Source organism: Trachemys scripta, chromosome 10, assembly GCF_013100865.1.
Source record: "Trachemys scripta elegans isolate TJP31775 chromosome 10, CAS_Tse_1.0, whole genome shotgun sequence".
Taxonomy (NCBI): domain Eukaryota; kingdom Metazoa; phylum Chordata; order Testudines; family Emydidae; genus Trachemys; species Trachemys scripta.
This window is the reverse complement of record NC_048307.1, coordinates 39,708,721-39,728,955: the sequence shown is the minus strand read 5'-3', so window position 1 is coordinate 39,728,955 and position 20,235 is coordinate 39,708,721. Positions and strand designations below refer to the sequence as shown.

Sequence of the window (20,235 nt, the reverse complement as noted above, 5' to 3'; positions counted from 1 at the left end):
TGGTGACATCCCTCAGCTTCTAGAGGGAGGCGCAGCCAGGGGGCTCTGCATGCTGCCTCTGCCTGCAGGGACCACCCCCGGAGCTCCCATTAGCCACGGTTCCTGGCCAGTGGGAGCTGCGGAGCCGGGGAGGAAGTAGCATGCAGAACTGTGTGACTGCACCTCCACCTAGGAGCTGAGGGATGTTACCACTTCCAGGGAGGCACAAAACCCAACATCCTTTCCTGGCCCCTTCCCCCTACTCACTCCATCCCCCCTCCCGCTGTTGCTCGCTCTTCCCCTCTCTACCTCACTTTCACTGGGCTGGGGCAGGGGGTTGGGGTGTGGGAGGGGGTGAGGGCTCCAGGGTGGGGCCTGGGATGAGGGGTTTGTGGTGCAGGAGGGGGTTCTGGGCTGGGGCAGGGCATTGGGGTGCAGAGGGGGGGGTCTGACCTGGGGTGGGGGGTTCGGGCTCCAGCCAGGCGGCACTTACTTCAGGTGACTCCCAGTTGGCAGCACAGCAGGGCTAAGGCAGGCTCCATCCTTGCCCTGACTCCATGCTGCTCCCAAAAGCGGCCCTCATGTCCAGCTCCTAGGCAGAGGGGCCAGATGGCTCTGCACAGTGCCCGCACCCACAGGCGCCGCCCCCGCAGCTCCATTGGCCTTGGTTCCAAGCCAACGGGAGCTGCAGAGGCGGTGTTCAGGGTGTGGGCAGTGCACAGAGCTTCCCTGGCTGCCCCTGCACCTAGGAGCCAGACATGCCGGTCACTTCTGGGAGCTGTGTGGAGCCATGGCAGGCAGGGAGTCTGCCTTAGCCCCGCTGCACCGCCGACCAGACTTTCAACGGCCTGGTCAGCAGTGCTGAACGGAGCCGCCAGGGTCCCTTTTCGACCAGGCATTCTGGTCGAAAACTTGATGCCTGGCAACCCTAGTCCCCCCCTCCTCTTCCCCAGCACCCCCACCTGGGCTGAACCCCCCCCTCCCCCAAGCACCCATGGTGCCCCCAGGCCACCCTCCTCCCCAAAGATTTAATCAGGGGTATATAGTACAAGTCATGGACAGGTGACGGGCCGTGAATTTTTGTTTACTGCCTACGACCTGCCCATGACTTTTACTAAAAATACCTGTGACTAAAACATAGCTGTATTCATAACCCCCCATTGTGTTTAGTGACTAGAGGGTCACAACCCCCCAAGTGAGAAACACTGGATTAGAGCCAGGCAGAGTTCCTGCGGAAGAGGAAGAGCATTGTTTTGGCCATACCTTCTTTTGTGTGTTCTTTTGGCCAGGATAGTCTTCAGGTATTCATTATAATAGCCACTCCCTACAACCTTAAAGAAAGCAGCACAAAAGCCCACTTGTTATTTGGATACAGGACACAGTCGGATGCTTGAATAAATGCTATGGTTCTCTCTCCTTAAAGTGGTCATCTACAAAGGCCCTATAGGTAGCCCTGTGCTCAAAGATGTCCATCTTTGTCCAATTCTTGCTTCCCTTTTGTCCCCTGTCTGAAGAAAACCCTTCCCTATACACATTCTTTAGGGAAAGCATTGCACCATCTACTGGCAGCCTCCAATACTGAATTCATTCAACACTAAGGCTAGGTCTACACTACGGGGGGGTGGGGGGGAGGGCGACCTAAGATATGCAACTTCAGCTACATTAATAGCGTAGCTGAAGTTGCGTATTTTAGGTCGACTTACCTGGCTGTGAGGACGGCAGCGAGTCAACCGCTGCCACGCCGCCGTCGACTCCGCTTCCGCCTCTTGCCATGGTGGATTTCCGGAGTCGACGGCAGAGCCATCGGGGAATCGATTTTATCGTGTCTTCACTAGACGCGATAAGTCGATCCCCAATAGATCGATTGCTACCTGCCGATCCGACGGATAGCGAAGACGTGCCCCTAGTATCTTCCTTCAAATAGAGGGACATTAAGCAGTTGCATTCAACTATAGGAATAAAACTTCCCCACCAAGAAGTGTTACCCAATCCCCATTTTAGATGAACAATTTTTATTGCCATTTTACAACAAAACATTTGAGTCAGTCACTCCAGAAGAAAACTGACTCATTCACTAGAGACTAAATATCAATCTAGAGGTGAGGATCACAGGCTCCAATCCGGAAGACCATGTTGATACCAGACCAGCCAAAAGGAAAACACTCAGTCCAATGCTAAGAAACACTGGGAATAGGATTTAGATGAACTAGAGGGTTCTTTAGACTAAATCCAGGATTTGGTATAACACTAAGAAATCTGCAAGGTGTGGATTTGTTTGTATTTTGGGTTGGGGGTCAGGGAGGGAGTATGTGTTATTACATTTTTAAATAGGTTTCCCCCCATATCCTCCAAACAAAGGTTGTCTGATCCTAAGGGATTATCCCCTACTGCCATGAAAACCTAGGGGGCAAACAATGAGACACCAGTTCTGGGCTGAATGGTGCCATTGATGCCTAAGCTTTTTGAGCTAAGGAGATTACACAGAAGAGAGATTTTCTTTCCCTCCAAATACAACAAGAAAAAACCCAGAACCATAAACCTGCTGCCCTTGGGGCACTCATGGGCACAGCCAGTGTGCCAACAGCTGGCAGCTAACACGTGGATACCTGGAGAACTTGGGATACAGAGGTGGCAAGTGGCAGGAGCTCAGCCAGAGGGAGCAGGTAGGGAATAGGCAATACTCCCAGCAAAGGTTCAAGAATTAGCATTGACAGCACCTATTCTGAAGTAGGAGGGGCAGGCATTTAGAACAAGTTAGACTAATTGCCTTCTTTCCTTGCAGCCCAGAATGATGTCAGCAGATGGCTTCCATAGCCTGGATCATTCCAAGACAACTCAAAATGGAAGCCTTCCCTTGCTGAACAACAGCCAGCTGCTTTGCTCTCATCACAGGAGGTTTGTTATGCATCAGAGGTGCTGGAACAATTTATATAGTGGAAATGCTGATGACAGAAGCTATGGAAATGTATTTGGTGTTTTTTATTACTACTTCAAGCCAGGGGGTGCAGCAGCACCCGTAGTTCCAGCACCACTGTTATGCACTGAACTTCAGCCACACTCCTCTTATTCTGGGAGATCTAGGAAAGGACAGGAGCACCTTGCGCATTGGTGGGAGCAACTAAAGTACCAAATGGCAGCATTATGGGACTCTGACTGAAGCTGAGTTCCAAGGGGTAGGATACTGGGAGGTGACCAAGCACCAATAGAACAGATGTATTAAGGACTGATAACTCAAGCTTGAGAGATGAGCACCTTCCAATCCTCCTTGCATGTAATGACATTTGGCTGGGGTGCAATCAGGATGTTGCAAGGAAAGAGGAAGTTCAGTGTCTTTTCAAACAGGGCTAATGCTGGATGTGGAGGAAGGCTGCCTGCTAGGCCCTTAGAATCTTAGAATATTAGGGTTAGAAATCATCCAGTCCAACCCCCTGCTCAAAGCAGGACCAATCCCCAGACAGATTTTTACCCCAATTCCCTAAATGGCCCCCCCTCAAGGACTGAACTCACAATCCTGGGTTTAGCAGGCCAATGCTTGAACCACTGAGCTATCCCTCCCCCCAGTGACAGCAGAGAGGAGATAAAATAGGAAGGTTTGTTGGCTTGGAAGAATGATTAAAAAGTAACTTAAGTGATTGCAAACCCCAGAGTAGGGGGTGGGTGGGAAGTGACGAACACAGAATCCAGGACAGGGTTTATTGGAGAGTCAATAGAACTGAGTGAAGAGGCTCAGCAGGTTGGCTCAAATGAACATATAAAAGCTTGATTTTCAGTTGACACCCTTAGGTTTGCAAGCTCATGGGGACATTGATTTCCTCCACTTTCTGGGCAAGCCAAAAGTTCCCCCTAGAACAGCCTCTTCCCCACCATTCCAGCTTCTGATCTTAGCTGGAGCCCAGAAGTAATGAAATACCAGGGGGGAAAGCTAATCAAATATTTGCAGAATTTGGACTAGAGCAGTGGTTCTCAAACTGCGGGTCAGGACTCCAAAGTGGGTTGCAACCCAGTTTTAATGGGGTCACCAGGGCTGGCATTAGACTTGCTGGGGCTCAGGGCTGAAACCAAAGTCTGAGCTCCACCGCCCAGGGCTGAAGCCCTCAAGTTTCGGTGCCCTGCAGGGCGGCAGGGCTTGGGCTTTGGCCCCCGAGTCTGGGGCAGTGGGGCACAGGCTTTGGTCCCCCTTCCTGCGGTCATGTAGTAATTTTTGTTGTTAGAAGGGGGTTGCGATACAATAAAGTTTGAGAAAGCCTGAACTAGAGGCTCTGTTCACAGCATAGTGTTTAGCTAAGTCGGTTCCTGAAGCCTAACCCTACAGAAACACACAGGGCCACCTTTGCAGAGCCTGCCTCTGGTTTTCACCCAGCCATTTCTAGCCACTCAGCTGATTAAGCCTGCAAACGAGACACAGACATAAATAGCATGTGAGCAAGTGATGCACTCGGTTTGCGCACACAGATAATCATCCTAGTGTGCAAAGTTGGATGTGGAAAGTGTGCCTTACAATTGGCGAATGGGGCCACCCAAGTTCGCCCCTAAGGGATTGTTTACACTTGAAAGTTACTTTGGATTAGGATGGGGCGTGAATTTTAAAAAGTCACGCAGTAGCTATTCAGGAATAAGAGTGTATCCACAGAGGGAACTACTGCAAGTAAATTTCCCTGTAGATAAGCTTTAAGTAGAAGGCCAGACAGATGTGGAAACAATATGAGAAAACCATCAGGCAGAGTGATGACTAGTCAAAAGCATTCAGTGACCATGGACTTCAGAGAACCAAGATCAGTACCTCAGGCATTTTCACTACAAAATGGGAATGATCTATTTCGCACATAAAAACAGGAGAGGCCTGCTATTAAGAAAAAAAAAAAAGTATACACATGGCATTTAAAGTATTGCAGAACTGACCAGATTTCATGCCAGTAAGACAATACACTCCAAAATGTGTATTAAAAGACATAAAATACAGGCAATGGCATATTTCTTGAAAGTTGTCTGATTCATGCCACATTTTTTGTCTCTTCTGTGCCCAGCAGAGCAGATGTGGCCACATCTTCAGCTCTGGTCACAGACACTAAAGTCTCATTCAGTAATTAATTAGCTCACACACATGATCAAAATTTGAACCAATAACTGGTACATAACTGTTGCACAGGAGTAGAACTAACATAAGGGGGGAAATTGATATTTTCTTTGACTCTTAGCAAAGTAAACATAGCATAGATCCAACAGAAAGCTGCAGTGCATTACCTCTCTAGCAGCTGGTTTCTCCTGTGTGAAGCTCCTGACAAGCAGCACTGGATACCAAATGCTCAGGACAACGAGGCAGAGGATAATAGGAACATAAGACAGCAGGGAATAATACCTGTAAATCTGGGGAGAAGGGGACAGCTGATAAGTGTGGATATCACTTCATACTTCAGCACAAGCCTGTACATAGGTCACAGTACATAGAATACTACAACTTCCTGCTCCTGTTTCCCCTCCATCCAAACAGTTCAGATTCACAGTCTAGGGTTCCTCAGGTGCTTGCAGATTCCCAGAATGCAGCAGTAGCCAAAAGCCTTTTTCCATCTGCATTGGGTTAAGAGGTTGCAAGGGCTCTGTTCCGATGTGGCCTGCACTACATTTATGCACACCTTCGGCTCCTTCAAGAAGGACCGGACTTGAGGCTTCACCGTGAAAGAGTCTCCCAGTTCCAAGCACCAGCCATTCATCCCCACTCCCTTTCCACTTACCTGGAGATGTCTTTAGTAGCTGATGTGACCAGGAAGGAAGAACAATGCCCATGTTATGCATCTCATTTGCATTTACCTTGGGCGACTGAGGGCAGTCCACTTTCTGCCAGATATGGACCAGACAGTGGCACCAGGAGAGCAAGCAGCCTACGAAGTACCCGGCTCGGTGTCTGATTGTGGCGCATGCAATTAAAGGATAATAGAAGGCAGGGTAATAGAGCAAAGCCATGATCTTCCAGTACTCTAGACAAGGGTGGGGGGAGAGAAAAAACAAAATTGCAGAGCTCTCAGTAGAAGGATTAATAGGCAAAGTGATGCCCTTGACTTGCATATGGGGTTAAGAGGAGATGTTAAGCCACCCAAAGCTGGAGACTGGAAATCTAGTCCATGCTAACAGCATGCAGGGACCAGCCAGCGATGGCACCTCTCTTCCCCTTGGCACCACCATCACACAAAGGCTTCCCATCAGCCTGCCCCATGCAAAATGCTCACTGGATGAGACCTTAGCGGTGCTGCCTTCGCTTAGCAGAATTTAACTGCCGGGATGCCTTCGCTTTGCCATATGAAGCTCAGATGAATCCTCACCTTTTAGATCAAGGCGCTTCCCCTCCAGCCCCAGTTGGTTTTGTTTGGTTCAAGGAACTCAGCATCTGCAGCTCCCATTCACATCAACTGGAGCTCTGGCTTCCCAGTGTCTCTACAGCAGGCCCCACCAGTACTAATGCAAGTGATGGAACGGCAGTACTACACAGGGCCTGACAGAGCACAAGGCTGCTTCACAAAGTTTGGCCTGAGTCACAACAGCCCTGGCTTTTTCAACAAAGCCCTGCCTCCCACCTCCCCCAGTTGTAAAATGGTCCATTGTTAGCAGTAGCACACGCTGTCTGAAAATCTGGAGTATGTTCGCACTGATCTGTGTGCGAGAGGACATGCAATAGATTGGCCAAATGTTGCCTAGGGGCAGGACCAGGGAGGGCCCAACACATTTAAAATATTAAAAACAAACAAATGTGTGCATGGGGGGAAAAGTAACCAAAAAATGTAGACAGTTATTCAGAGTATCACCCAGTTAGAGGAAAGCCTGCACCGGAACTGAACGAGATCTCTGTGCCCACCTGGGACAGCCTATGGGGACAGCCCTGGCTTCTGAGGGTTCCAGTGGATTGAAACAGCAAAACATCCGCGAATTTCAGAAAGGGATGGCCCAGTGCCACCTGCATTACCTCGACTACGCGGGGAGGAGCTGGCAATGAAAGGCAGGGGGTCGGTATCCAGCACCAGCACACAAATAGAAGAGAAGAGGATTCCAAACACTGCCGCCACCAGCCCCTGGTGGCCCTCTGCCTCCAAGAAATTCACAGGGCTGCAACAATCGGGACGGGGGAGAGAAAGAAGAGGGTTAGAATGAGAACAGATAGGGTGCACCTCACCCCCACCTCTCCATGGAGGCCACCTTTCCCTCTGCTGCAGACAGCTTGAGAGAGAAGGGCACAGTGGTTTGGGGCACCACATTCACCTGTCTCTGCCACAAAGGGTAACCACTAGGTGTATCACACAACAGCTTGGCTAGGGGAGTTACCACAAAGTCCCCATTGAGTGACCAGTGGGATGTATCTGTGTCCCCCATTTTCCTGCACTGCTCATCACCAAGGTATCTGGATGGGTCCCCCATGCCCTTTGTTTAGCTGGAAGAAATTGAGCCCCAACCTGACCCTGCCATAGCCATACACTGGGCTTCTCTGAGCTGCCCTAAGGACACAGGTGGTTCTTCACGGTCATTGCTGAGTGTCCCTGTCACATTTGCAGGGAACATGGAGCTGCAACCTCTCTCGGGGGTGGATAATTCTTATTTCTACTGCCTCAAAGGCATGCGTGGTGATTTACAGACTAAACAGTAAGATCATGGGAATTCATGATCCATATGGTTCTGTGGATATGGGGAAAATAGTGCATGTGATATATCTTGACTTTACCAAAGCTTCTGATACAGTATTCTTGCCAGCAAGTTAAAGAAGTATGGATTGGATGATTGGACTATAAGGTGGACAGAAAGCTGGCTAAATCATCGGGCTCAACGAGTAGTGATCAATGGCTCGATGTCTAGTTGGCAGCTGGTATCAAGCAGAGTGCTCCAGGTGTCGGTCCTGGGGCTGGTTTTGTTCAACATCTTCATTAATGATCTGGATGACAGGATGGATTGCACCCTCAGCAAGTTCACAGATGACACTAAGCTGTGGGGAGAGGTAGATACGCTGGAGGACAGGGATAGGGTCCAGAGTGACTAGATAAATTGGAGGGTTGGGCCAAAAGAAATCGGATGAGGTTCAACAAAGACAGTGTAGAGTCCTGCACTTAGGACGGAAGACTCCCATGGACTACTACAGTCTGGGGACCGACTGGTTAGCAGCAGTTCTGCAGAAAAGGATCTGGGGATTACAGTGGACAAGAAGCTGAATATGAGTCATCAGTGTGCCTTTGTTGCCAAAAAGGCCAACGGCATATTGGGCTGTATTAGTAAGAGTATTGCCAGCAGGTCGAGGGAAGTGATTATTCCCATCTATTCGGCACTGGTGAGGCCACACCTGGAGTACTGCATCCAGTTGTGGTCCCTCCACTACAAAAGGGATGTGGACAAATTGGAGAGAGTCCAGTGGAGAGCAATGACAATGATTAAGTGGCTGGGGCACATGACATGTGAGGATAGGCTGAGGGAACTGGAGTTATTTAGCCTGCAGAAGAGAAGAGTGAGGGGGGATTTGATAGCAGCCTTCAACTATCTGACGGGGGGTTCGAAAGAGGATGGAGCTAGGCTGTTCTCAGTGGTGGTAGATAACAGAACAAGAAGCTATGGTCTCTAGTTGCAGTGTGGGAGATCTAGGTTGGATATTAGGAAACTATTTCACTAGGAGGGTGGTGAAGCACTGGAATGGGTTACCTAGGGAGGGGATGGAATCTCCATCCTTAGAGGTTTTTAAGGCCTGGCTTGTCAAAGCCCTGGCTGGGATGATTTAGTTGGTGTTGGTCCTGCTTTGAGCAGGGCGTTGGACTAGATGACCTCCTGAGGTCTCTTCCAACCCTAATCTTCTATTATCAGGGCTGCCACATGAATGGCAGAGTGACTCAGAAGCAACAATCCTAGTCATAGCTCTTAGTTTGCCTAAAGAAAAGCTTCCCCATGCTCTTAGGTCATCCTGGTGGGGGAAGAGGAGTGGAAGAGGGGAAAGCCATGAAAGCAGTAAAGAGAAGGTGGTTCAGGTCAGGTTAGATAAAGCTCCAAACTTTAAAATTCTTATTGTGAACTTGAAGACAGCTGAAATTTTTGACTAGAAAGAGCCTGATCCAGCCCTTCCTGCTCTAGCCTGGGGTCTGAAACACAGCCTTGAATTCTGCATCTGCCATTTCACTTCCTAGCCTAGTTACATGCCATGCTGTGAAGTGCCAAGGTGCCAAGCTACCCAACAGCCGACTCTCTGCAAATCAGAACACTAGATAAACCAATGGCTAATAGGTGCACCCACCGAACTGTGCTCACAGTCTTTTTGGATGGCAAAACCAGAGACAGTTGAGGAATCTGGGCCATTGAGAGATTTCAGCAATTTCAGTCTGAACAGCATCAGGGAGTGCAGAGTCACATGAAAACAAATGTAAACCTCAGCCAAGGTTGCTTGTGGGGCAAAGGGAGCAGTGTTGGTGGATGTGGGCAGAGGTGTGGATATGGGGTTATTCTGGGTACCTCAGTAGTCCAGGTGCTCCATTCCAAGAGCTTTTATAGAGGCTCTTGCGTTTCACCAACAGAGACAAGACTATCAGCACGGCCAGCTGCAAAGAGAGCCAATGACAAATAAGCAAAACAGTGAAAGTACCTATGAGGGTGCAAACCTCTGGCCCCATCTCTTTAAACACTGACCTCATGGGTGGATGTGTGAGGATATCAGATACCCAATGAGGTGCGCAGCTGTGCAAGAAGGTGCCAAACAGAGAGATGCTTATAGGTCTAAGCAACAGGGAATCAACAGTGGGCAATAAGTCAGTCCCTGCCCAAGAGGGCTTGCGGCTCCCACATGCAGGTAGGTGAAGCAACTGAATAAAGGGCAGGAACACAGTTCATGGGGCACAGAATGAACCAAAGAACAAGAAAGGGAGCTAGATCCTCAGCTGACATACATCTGTAGCTCCCATGGACTGTACCGGAGCCAGGCTGATTTATACACACGAGCTGAGGATCTGGCCCTTATCTGCACCCCAGTATTTGAACAGATATAGAACAAAGTGGATCAATACAGTCTCTTGCCACCCCATTCCTTGTAACCTCTCTTCCTTCCTCCATCATTTCAGTAGTTTTACCTTAGATGCACTGTCCTTTTGTGGTAATAGTCCTGTTTCCAGGATACCAGATCCATCCCTGTGCTGGGTGGCTCTACTTAACCTTGTGGATATACAGGCTCAACTAGTTCTGCTAAGGCCTCTTAGGCCCTAGCATGAATTTCTAATTCTCTCTGTTGAAGGGAAGCATGATCAGTGATGGGGGAACTCCAGAGAGGTCCGGGGGGACCTCTCTGGAGTTCCATTTGGGTCTTTCTCCTAACTACTCCAAACTTCGGGGGGTGGTGACCAAATGTCATTACCAATTAGTGCCCAAGTGAGTGGCCTGGGTGAAGAGTTGCGGGCAAAGAGGATTTCAGTGAAGTTCTAGTGGACAGGTGTCTATCTTGCAAAACTACTACTGTTATTGGCATGCTTCCTGGGAACCTTTGAAGAGGAGCCAAAGGCTGAGTGGGACACAGGGACCAAATTACCCTAAAAGCAATACCTTGGGCAGCAAGTGGAAACATGAAGTACAGGCTGCAGCAGATCATCTGTTCTTCACCTGCTTCCACAATTGACAGCTCTGCTGAGTTAAACCTCCAATCCCCACATGACAGAAACAGGAGCAGTGCAGGCACTCATATCACGCTCATGAGCACGGCTCACAGATTAAGGCCAGAAGGGCCCTTGATGGTCATCTGACTTTCTGCATGGTCCGGCCAGAGAAGCTCCCCCAGTAATTACTGCCTCAATGACGATGACGGACAGATAAGACTTCCCTCCGAAGGCTGCACAAACCCCAGCCTCATCCAAAGATGGAATCTCTGCAGATACTTACAGATATAGGAGCCATGCAGGTGTGATAAAGACGGTAGGGGATGGTGGGATCGCAGGCTAGGATAACATTAGGAAGCATACTGAAAGAAAATAAATAAAGCCACTCAAAATACATTCATTACATAAAGGAGGAGCAAAGACTTATGTAATCACAGGTCCTAAGCCTAGAGGAGCTTGAGGAGAATTCTGCAGTAGATGTCCTTCCAGCCTCAAGGGGAAAGTATATTTTTATTCCCCATCGATTGCACGTGTGTCAATAATTTAATTATGCATACAAAAAGCTTGCCTTCTGTGGAGCAGCCCAGAGGGATGCTAGGTAGATTTTACATAGTAGTTTAAATATATTCCACTAATAGGAAAGGATATGTACAGTAATTCCTCACTTAACGTTGTAGTTATGTTCCTGAAAATGCTACTTTAAGCGAAATGATGTTAAATGAATCCAATTTCCCCATAAGAATTAATATAAATACAGGAGGTTAGGTTCCAGGGAAATTTTTTTTGCCAGATAAAAGACAGACACACACACACACACACAGTATACATTTTGAACAATTTAATACTGTACACAGCAATGATGATTGGTTGAGGTGGTGGAGTCAGAGGGTGGGATATTTCCCAGGGAATGCCTTTCTGCTACATAATGAACTAGCACTTGGCTGAGCCCTCAAGGATTAACACATTGTTAATGTAGCCTCATACTCTACAAGGCAGCAGGAATGGAAGGAGGAGACACAGCATGGCAGAGAGAGACAGAGACACACACCGTGTGTGTGTGTGAGTGCGAGAAAGCACACAAGGTGCATTGCCCCTTTAATTATTGTGACAAAGTTCCTCCTCTATCTTGGTGGGTCCTGCACTTATTAGCGGATTTTCTTGCCTCAGAGATTCACCATGTGGGTTGGGGAACAGCCCAGAGACCTTCCCCTCTGGACAAACCCACAGTCCAGGTCAATTGGGAGGTTTGGGGGGAACCCGGGCCCGCCCTCTACTCCAGATTCCAGCCCAGGGCCCTGTGGACTGCAGCTGTCTATAGTGCCTCCTGTAACAGCTGCATGACAGCTACAACTCCCTGGGCTACTTCCCCATGGTCTCCTCCAAACACCTTCCTTATTCTCACCACAGGACCTTCCTCCTGGTGTCTGATAACACTTGTGCTCCTCAGTCCTCCAGCAGCAGCTAGCTAGCTCGTTAGCTAGCTCCTTGCGCCTCTTACTCACAGCTCCTCACACTCACACTACAAACTGAAGTGAGCTCCTTTTAAAACCCAGGTGCCCTGATTAGCCTGCCTTAATTGATTCTAGCAGGTTCTTCTTAATTGGCTCCAGGTGTCCTAATTAGCCTGCCTGCCTTAACTGGTTCTAGCAGGTTCCTGATTACTCTAGTACAGCCCCTTCTCTGGTCACTCAGGGAACAGACAACTGTTCAGCCAGTAACCAGTGTGTTTGCCTTTGAACAGACTCCTGTACCCCACTGGCCTGGAGGGAGGGAGGCAGAGAGCTGCTTCTAGGCCCTGGGTTTTCCCTACAACTGCTGTCTGTTGCTACTGCTCCAGCTACTCCCCTGGCTAGGCTAACCTCCCTCCCCCTGACATCTCTGCTACCTGCTTGCTGGCTGGCTGCTAGACCCCCCCCCCACACACACACACACCCTTGGTTGCTGCTGCTCCAGCTACAGCCCCTTGGGCGGGGCTGCTGGCCCACTCCCCAGAGGAGGGGAGGGAGGGAGCCAGCCATTGCTCCTGCTGCTGAGGACACCACCACCACCGACACCTGAGAGGGGTCCTTCCTGCTGGCCACCAGACTTCCGCCTAAAGCTGCTGTGTTTACTGCTGGGAGCTGCTGGAGCCCCGAGGAGGAAGAGAAAGAGAAGAGGACCATCTGCCAGTAGGGGAGCGCGTAGGAACAAACCACCGTGGAGGGGGTTCTCATGGACTGAGTAACTTTTGAACTGTGCTCTTGTGGTGGGGGTCTAGACTGTGTTTGTGGGACACAGGGGTGTGGCGTGGAGCCTGCCCCCTGGTCCGTGTCCCCCCCGACCCTCACCACCACCATCGTTGCCCCCTCCACCACCCCCACTGGCTACTTACCATCTACCTCAAGCTCCTGCCTCTGGGATTTCAGCTGCTCACCTAGGCTTGCTATGCCCTGTTGCCATTGGGCCTAATACAGGAGCCAGCTTCCAAGGACTTTCTTTTTGTTGCAAGCGCACGTGGGTGCATGTACCCCCCGCTTTTTGACTGACCCCCTCCCCCCTGCAAGAAGCCCCCAGCTTTGCCCCTGCTGCCTACTCATTTGTCCCTTGCTGCCTTTTGCCCCTCCCCCTTGCCCCAGCCCCTCGCTTGCTCCAGTTTATTTGCCTGCCCCGCCCTTTCCCTCTGCAGCCTTTGTTTGACCCGCCCCAGCCTCTGAAGCTAGCCCTGTGGTTCCTCTGCCCCATTTCCCACCTGGTTGCTCCCTTCCCCCTGCGGTCCCCTTGCCCTGATTAGCCCCTCCCCTCGTGCGCCCATGTCCCCTTCTATGCGCTTGTGCCCCTCCCCGTTTTAGTTTGATTCTATCTCACTGCACCCCCCCAATGCTGTTATCCTCCCTTCCTTGGTGCAAAGAGAGGAGCCGGAAACCTTCCCTGAGTCGGTGACTGACCCCTAACCCTTGATAGCCCCCCCATCCACCCCACCCCCCTTTTTTGGCACCCTCCTCCCCTGCCTACAGCCTAGCGGGGAGGAGTGGTCGACCTGCTTCCCCTTTCCCTACCCCCCCCTCCAGTGTTTGCTCTCCCCCTGTCCTCATTATGGCAGGGGACAAGGAGAGTGAGACCCCTGGGGCAGACCCTGCTGCCCCTCCTCCACCCGCCCCACCATCATCCCCCCTAGCCTCTACCTCAACCGCCGCTGCCGAGCCACCTACTACCACCCCTGCTGGAGCGCCGGCAGCGGTGGGTAACGAGGTGACCGCCGCTGCTGCCACGTCCCTCGCCCCCTCTGACTCTGGGGGAGTGCCCCCAGCGGGCAGGAAGGGCCAGGGCACGAAGAAGGGTAAAGGCTCCGCTAAAAAAAGCCAGGCCCTCCATGGCAGGGGGTGCCCCCACTGCCGCAGCCCCGCAACAGGCCGCAGCATCCCTCCCTGCTGTTCCCTCCACCAGCTCTATGGGTGTCCCACCCCCAGCTCCCAGGGCATACGCCCAGGTGGCGGCAGCCCCCCCGCCTGCCGCTACATCATCTCCCCCATCCACCACCTCTGCTACCATCTATAGTGGCCGGGGCCCCTTCCCCACCTTGACCAGGAAGCACGGTGTCCATTGCCTCCTGGTACCCGCCTCGCCCCACATGGAGACCTACGTGCGGGCGTTGGCAAGGGTGGTGGGGCCCACGGCGATTGTGGCAGCCTCCAAGATGTACGGCAAGGTCGTCTTCTTCCTAGCATCGGAGGCCGCCACCCAAGAGACAGTGGAGAAGGGCCTGGCGGTGGGGGGGGTGTACGTCCCCCTGGAACCGCTAGAAGATCTGGGCGGCCGATTGGTCCTGACTTCAGTCCCTCCCTTCCTTCCAAATGCCGCCCTGTTACCCGCCCTCTCTACCCTGGGGAGGCCGATCTCTGTGGTCAGCCCTCTCCCACTGGGCTGCAAAGACCCCGCCCTCCGTCATGTCCTCTCGTTCCGCCGGCAGGTACAGTTACAACTACCGCCGGCGGTACGTGATGGTGAGGCGCTCGAGGGGTCCTTCTTGGTCCCCTACCGGGTGCATTATTCAATGGGGGAGGCCCGGTGCTACCTCTGCCGGGCGATAGGACACGTCCGGAGGGACTGCCCTTTGGCCCGGCATGGAGGGACATCAGGGACCCCCGAGCCCCGGCAGGGCGCCGGCCCCATCATCGCCGGCGCCCCTAGCTGCCCGGCACCCGAAGCCGCCCCTCCTCCTTTCTGGCCCACCAACACTCCCGCTCGGGCCCAAGGGGTATCTCCCCCAGTGCGCCTAGACGAGCGAGAGGGCCCTGCCTCTGCCGCCTACGATCTGGCGGGGCCTGTGGAGGAGGGTGAGGTAGGGATATCGCCAGGCATAGAAGAGGGCTTGCCCCAGGGAGAATCCTCCCTCCTCCATGCTGCCCCACCACTGCCTCCCAGAGTCCCTAAGCCTTCGCTTTTGCTCCCTGACCCGACTCCTGTTAGCCAGCCCCCGGATGATGCCATGGAGGGCTGGTCCTTAGTACAGGGGAAGCGGGGCAAGCAAAAGGCTCGAGCTCCGCTCCTTCTATCTGATGCGGTAGCCCCCCGGAAGACCAGGAAGGGGGGGCACCGATGCTGAGCCTTCCGCTTTGCCCCCGGGTGGGTTTTGTCCACCATTACCAGCTAGGGAAGACGTGGCAGCATCGGAGGATAGCACTACCCCTCCTCCAGAGTCCCTTCCTATGGAAGCCTCTGATGGAGCCCCTCTCGCCCCCTTACAATCTGAAGCCCCTGCACGCACCATGGCGAGCGTCGCTTCGGATGCAGGCGGGGAGAGCCCTGGGGTGGTGGAAGGTGATCTCCCTTCCATTTATGAGGAGATCGAGGCCCTGGGTCTGACCCCGGTTACGCAGGGGGAGGACGACCCTCTGCCAGCGGGCCTCGATCTGAGCGACCTCGCCTCGGCCCCCCTTTCCCCATGTTCCGTCCCCCTACCCACTGCTTCCGCTCCCGCCTCCAAGGAGCCCCTGGACTCTTCCACCAACCCGGCTGCAGATGGCACCCCGCTAGTGGCTGCCAAGCCTCTTGAGGCGACAGCCAGTGCCATGCGACCGGCACGCGAGTAGCCAAGGGACTCCCTCATGGCTGAGGGGCAGCCGACCTCCTTCCCGGACTCGTGCCCCATCATTGATTCTCCACCTACAGATCCGTGGCCTTACCATCTGCCTTGGGGCACAAGTCCGGCATCGCCAAGGGCCCACCTCCATCCCTGCAAATCCCTGAGCCCCTTTGTGGGGTGCCACCCCCCCCCACCCAGTGGCCTGGCTGCTGAGGCCCCCGATCCCACTATCGCCCCTTCCCCTGTCCCTATTCCTGACTCCGACCCTGCTCCTGTCACCGATCCCGTCCCTGTCCCCTCCACTTCCCATGATGCTATTGCCACCCCTGGGGTTGTCTCCTTCCATATCCCAGAGGATGACCCCCAAGGAGCGGCCTTTGTTTTTCCCTGTCCCGACCCACCAGGGGCTGCTATTTTCCCTCCGCCGCCCCCCCATTGAGCCAGGGTCTGAGGTGGGCCACGTGGCGCCAGCCCATCGGACGCCACGTCGAGGGTCTGGCCCCTGCTTGCCCGTCTCGGTGGGCCACGGGGCTGTGACAGGGGCCCCGCTGGGGGATAGCCATAGATCAATAACCCCACCCCCCCATACGCTGAGAGAGGAGCTACGGGACTTCCTTGAGGATGTCCGTGGCTCCCGCAACAAGGTACAGCTTGCACTCCAGCGATGGGGGGATTTCCATCAGATCCTCCGGGCCGCGAGGGCCCTCATGGGGGAGGGTAAGAGGACCGGGAGGCAGGCCGCGGCGGCCTACCAATGGGTCCGCCTCTTCCGTGACTCCTTAATCGCTTATGGGGTAGGTCACGGATTGTTGCGCGGCCCAATGGAGGCCGTGGGTGTCTCTGCTAGCGAGGATCCCCCCCAGCCCTCCTCATGGCACCAATCATCTTTGCAACATTAAACACCCGGGGCTGTAGGATGGGTCTCCGCAGGAGCCAGGTGCTCTCCTTCCTTCGGGAGGGGGGTACTCTGTGATTTTCCTGCAGGAGACCCATACGGATCCGGCCGCTGAAGCTAGCTGGCGGCTGGAGTGGGGGGACAGGGTCTATTTTAGCCATCTCACAGTTCGTACGGCTGGAGTGGCGACCCTGTTCTCCCCCGACCTACGGCCCGAGGTGCTGGGGGTCGCCGAGGCTGTGCCGGGCCGCCTGCTGCACCTCCGGGTCCGTATGGAGGGGCTTGTGGTTAATCTCGTCAACGTTTATGCCCCGACATTGGGCTCGGAGAGGTTGTGTTTTTATCAGCAGGCATCTGCCTTCCTCGGCACCTTGGATCCTCACGAGTGCCTGGTCCTGGGCGGGGACTTTAACGCCACCCTTGAGGAACGGGACTGCTCGGGGACTGAGCAGCACCCGGCCGCCGCGGATGTCCTCTGGGAGATCGTCGAACATCACTCCCTGGTGGACGTCTGGCGCGACCACCACCCGGATGACGTTTCGACATTCACTTTTGTCCGGGTGGAGGTCCATCAGTCATACCACTCCCGGTTGGACCACATCTATATGTCATGCTTCCATCTTTCCCGGGCCCACTCCTCCAGCATCCGGCTGGCCCCTTTTTCAGATCACCATCTAGCCACCGTGACAGCCTCTCTCTGTGCTGAGAGGCCGGGGCCGGCCTATTGGCACTTTAATAATAGCTTGTTGGAGGATGTAGGCTTCGTGGTGTCCTTCCGGGAGTTCTGGCTGGCCTGGCGAGGGCAGCGGCGTGCCTTTCCCTCGGCGCAGCGGTGGTGGGACCTGGGGAAGGTGCGCGCCCGGCTCTTCTGCCGTGACTACACCCGGGGCGCCAGCCGACGGAGGGATGCGGCGATAGGGCAGTTGGAACGGGAGGTCTTAGAGCTGGAGAGGCGTCTGGCCGCCAGCCCCGGTGATCCATCCCTCTGCGGAGCGTGCCGGGAGAAGCGGGAAGAGCTGTGGACCCTCGAGGACCATCGGGCCCGAGGTGCCTTTGTTCGATCCCGCATCCGCCTCCTTCGGGAGATGGCTCGCGGTTCCCGCTTCTTCTACGCCCTGGAGAAAAAGAGGGGGGCCAAGAAGCACGTCACCTGCCTTCTAGCAGAGGACGGCACCCCCCTCACGGATCCGGCGGAAATGTGTGGGAGAGCCAGGGCCTTCTACGCAGGTCTTTTCTCCCCGGATCCGACCAATCCTAACGCTTGCAGAATGCTCTGGGATGAACTCCCGACGGTCAGTACGGGCGACCGAGACCGGCTGAAGCTGCCTCTCACTCTGGCCAAGTTCTCGGAAGCCCTCCGCCGCATGCCCACCAATAAATCTCCGGGCATGGACGGGCTGACCGTGGAGTTCTACTGCGTGTTTTGGGACGTCCTCGGCCCGGACCTTGTCACCGTCTGGGCTGAGTCCTTGCAGGGCGGGGTCCTCCCTCTTTCGTGCAGGCGAGCCGTGCTCACCTTATTGCCGAAGAAGGGGTACCTCCGCGATTTACGGAATTGGCGTCCCATCTCGCTCCTCAGCACGGACTATAAAATCGTAGCGAAGGCCATCTCGCTGCGGCTAGGGTCCGTGCTGGCGGACGTGATCCACCCAGACCAGACCTACACCGTCCCGCGCCGCACCATCTTGGACACCTTGTATCTGGTCCGGGACCTCTTGGAACTCGGGTGTAGGGATGGTCTGTCATTCGCCCTCCTGTCCCTGGATCAGGAGAAGGCATTCGACAGGGTGGACCACGGGTATCTCCTGGGCACTCTGCGAGCGTTTGGCTTCGGGCCCCAGTTTGTGGGTTTTCTCCAGGTGCTGTACGCCTCCGCAGAGTATTTGGTCAGGCTCAACTGGACCCTGACTGAACCGGTCAGCTTCGGGCGAGGAGTACGTCAAGGGTGCCCCCTCTCGGGCCAGCTGTATGCTCTGGCGATCGAGCCCTTCCTCTGTCTCCTCCGTAGGAGGTTGACAGGTTGGTGCTGCGGAAGCCGGAGCTGCGGCTGGTCGTGTCAGCGTACGCCGACGACGTGCTCCTCGTGGTCCAGGACCCGGGCGACTTGGTGCGGGTGGAGGCTTGCCAGACCATCTATTCGGCTGCCTCCTCCGCCCGGGTCAACTGGGTCAAGAGCTCTGGCCTGGTGGTAGGGGACGGGTGGCAGGCGAGCTCCCTCCCACCCACACTTCAGGCCATCCGGTGGAGCGTGGGTCCGCTGCTCTATCTCGGCATTTACCTTTCTGCCACGCATCCGTCTCTGCCGGAGAACTGGCTAGGTTTAGAGGGCAGAGTGTCGGAGCGGCTCCGGAAATGGACAGGACTGCTCCGGTGTCTCTCCCTTCGAGGGAGAGCACTAGTGCTCAATCAACTAGTCCTGTCCATGCTCTGGTACCGGCTCAACACCCTGGTCCGGCCCCGGGCTTCCTGACCACCCTCCGGACGTTGATTCTGGAGTTCTTTTGGTCAGGACTGCACTGGGTCTCTGCGGGGGTTTCTCCAGCTACCCCTGGAGGAGGGAGGGCAGGGCCTGAAGTGTCTGCATGCTCAGGTCCACGTCTTTCACCTCCAGGCCCTGCAGAGGCTCCTTTATGGTACAGGTAGTCCGGCATGGAGCGTATTGGCGCATGCCTTCCTGCGCCGCTTCAGAGGGCTCCGATATGACCGGCAGCTCTTTTGTCTCTATCCGAGAGGTCTTCCGCGAGACCTCTCTGGGCTGCCGGTCTTCTACAAGGACCTCCTCCGGACCTGGAAACTGTTCTCAGTGACCAGGTCCGGGGCGGCCACCGTAGGGGCAGATCTCCTTGCGGAGCCCCTGCTACACAACCCCCAGCTCCGTGTGCAGGTGGCGGAGTCCCCCATGGTGCGCCAGAGGTTGGTCCTGGCAGAAGTCACCAAAATCGGAGAGTTCCTGGACTACGACCGGGGAGACTGGCTGGATCCCCTGACGCTCGCTCAGCGCATGGGGCTCTCCAGACCTCATACTCCCCAGCGCGTGCTTCAGGAGGTGAGGGCTGCTTTACCGCCCGCTGCTCGGGACTATCTCGACCAGGTCCTGCGAGGGGGCACGCCTCGCCCACCCTCCACTCCAAGCCCTCCAGACCTTTTCATCGGGCCCCTGCCCCGTAGACCCAATCGTCCCCCCACCCCCGTCCCTTCACCATGAGCCGGCTGCACAATATGCAGCCGGTTCTGTTCCGGACCGTGCCAAGGAAACATCTATACACGCTCGTGCTCCACGTTCTTCATGTACTCACCCTCACGTCCCGCCCCGATACGAAGTGGCAGGACCTCCTGCCACCTCTGGAGGGTGAGGAGCCCCGGTGGGCCAGCCTTTATTCTACTCTGATCCCGAAGCCCACCGGGGACATCAGTTGGCGGCTCCTTCACGGAGCCATGAGCACGGGCATGTACTTGGCATGGTTTACCCCTATCCCAGACACCTGCCCCTTTTGCAGCGTGAGGGAAACCCTGGTGCATGTTTACCTAGAGTGCGCCAGGCTGCAGCCCCTAGTCCGGCTTCTCCAGGATATTTTGTTATGATTTTGGTTGCACTTTTCCCCTCACCTTTTTATTCATGCACTCCCTATCCGTCGCCCCACAAAGTCACGGGACCTCCTGGTCAACCTCCTCCTGGCCCTAGCAAAACTGGCCATCTATAAAACCAGGGA

The 20,235-nt window shown here is 54.5% G+C and overlaps 1 protein-coding gene across 3 annotated transcripts in view; it reads right to left on the bottom strand.

Moving 5' to 3' along the window:
• STRA6 (signaling receptor and transporter of retinol STRA6) overlaps positions 1-20,235 on the bottom strand; it is a 60,646-nt gene that overhangs the window by 15,092 nt on the left and 25,319 nt on the right. For all 3 annotated transcript variants that reach the window (XM_034784669.1, XM_034784668.1, XM_034784670.1), the window contains 6 exons: positions 10,852-10,930; positions 9,442-9,527; positions 6,932-7,071; positions 5,785-5,951; positions 5,221-5,343; positions 1,243-1,310 (listed from right to left, as the gene is read on the bottom strand). In XM_034784669.1, coding sequence (XP_034640560.1) covers positions 1,243-1,310; positions 5,221-5,343; positions 5,785-5,951; positions 6,932-7,071; positions 9,442-9,527; positions 10,852-10,930 — 663 coding nt within the window. The remainder of the gene's footprint in view (positions 1-1,242; positions 1,311-5,220; positions 5,344-5,784; positions 5,952-6,931; positions 7,072-9,441; positions 9,528-10,851; positions 10,931-20,235) is intronic.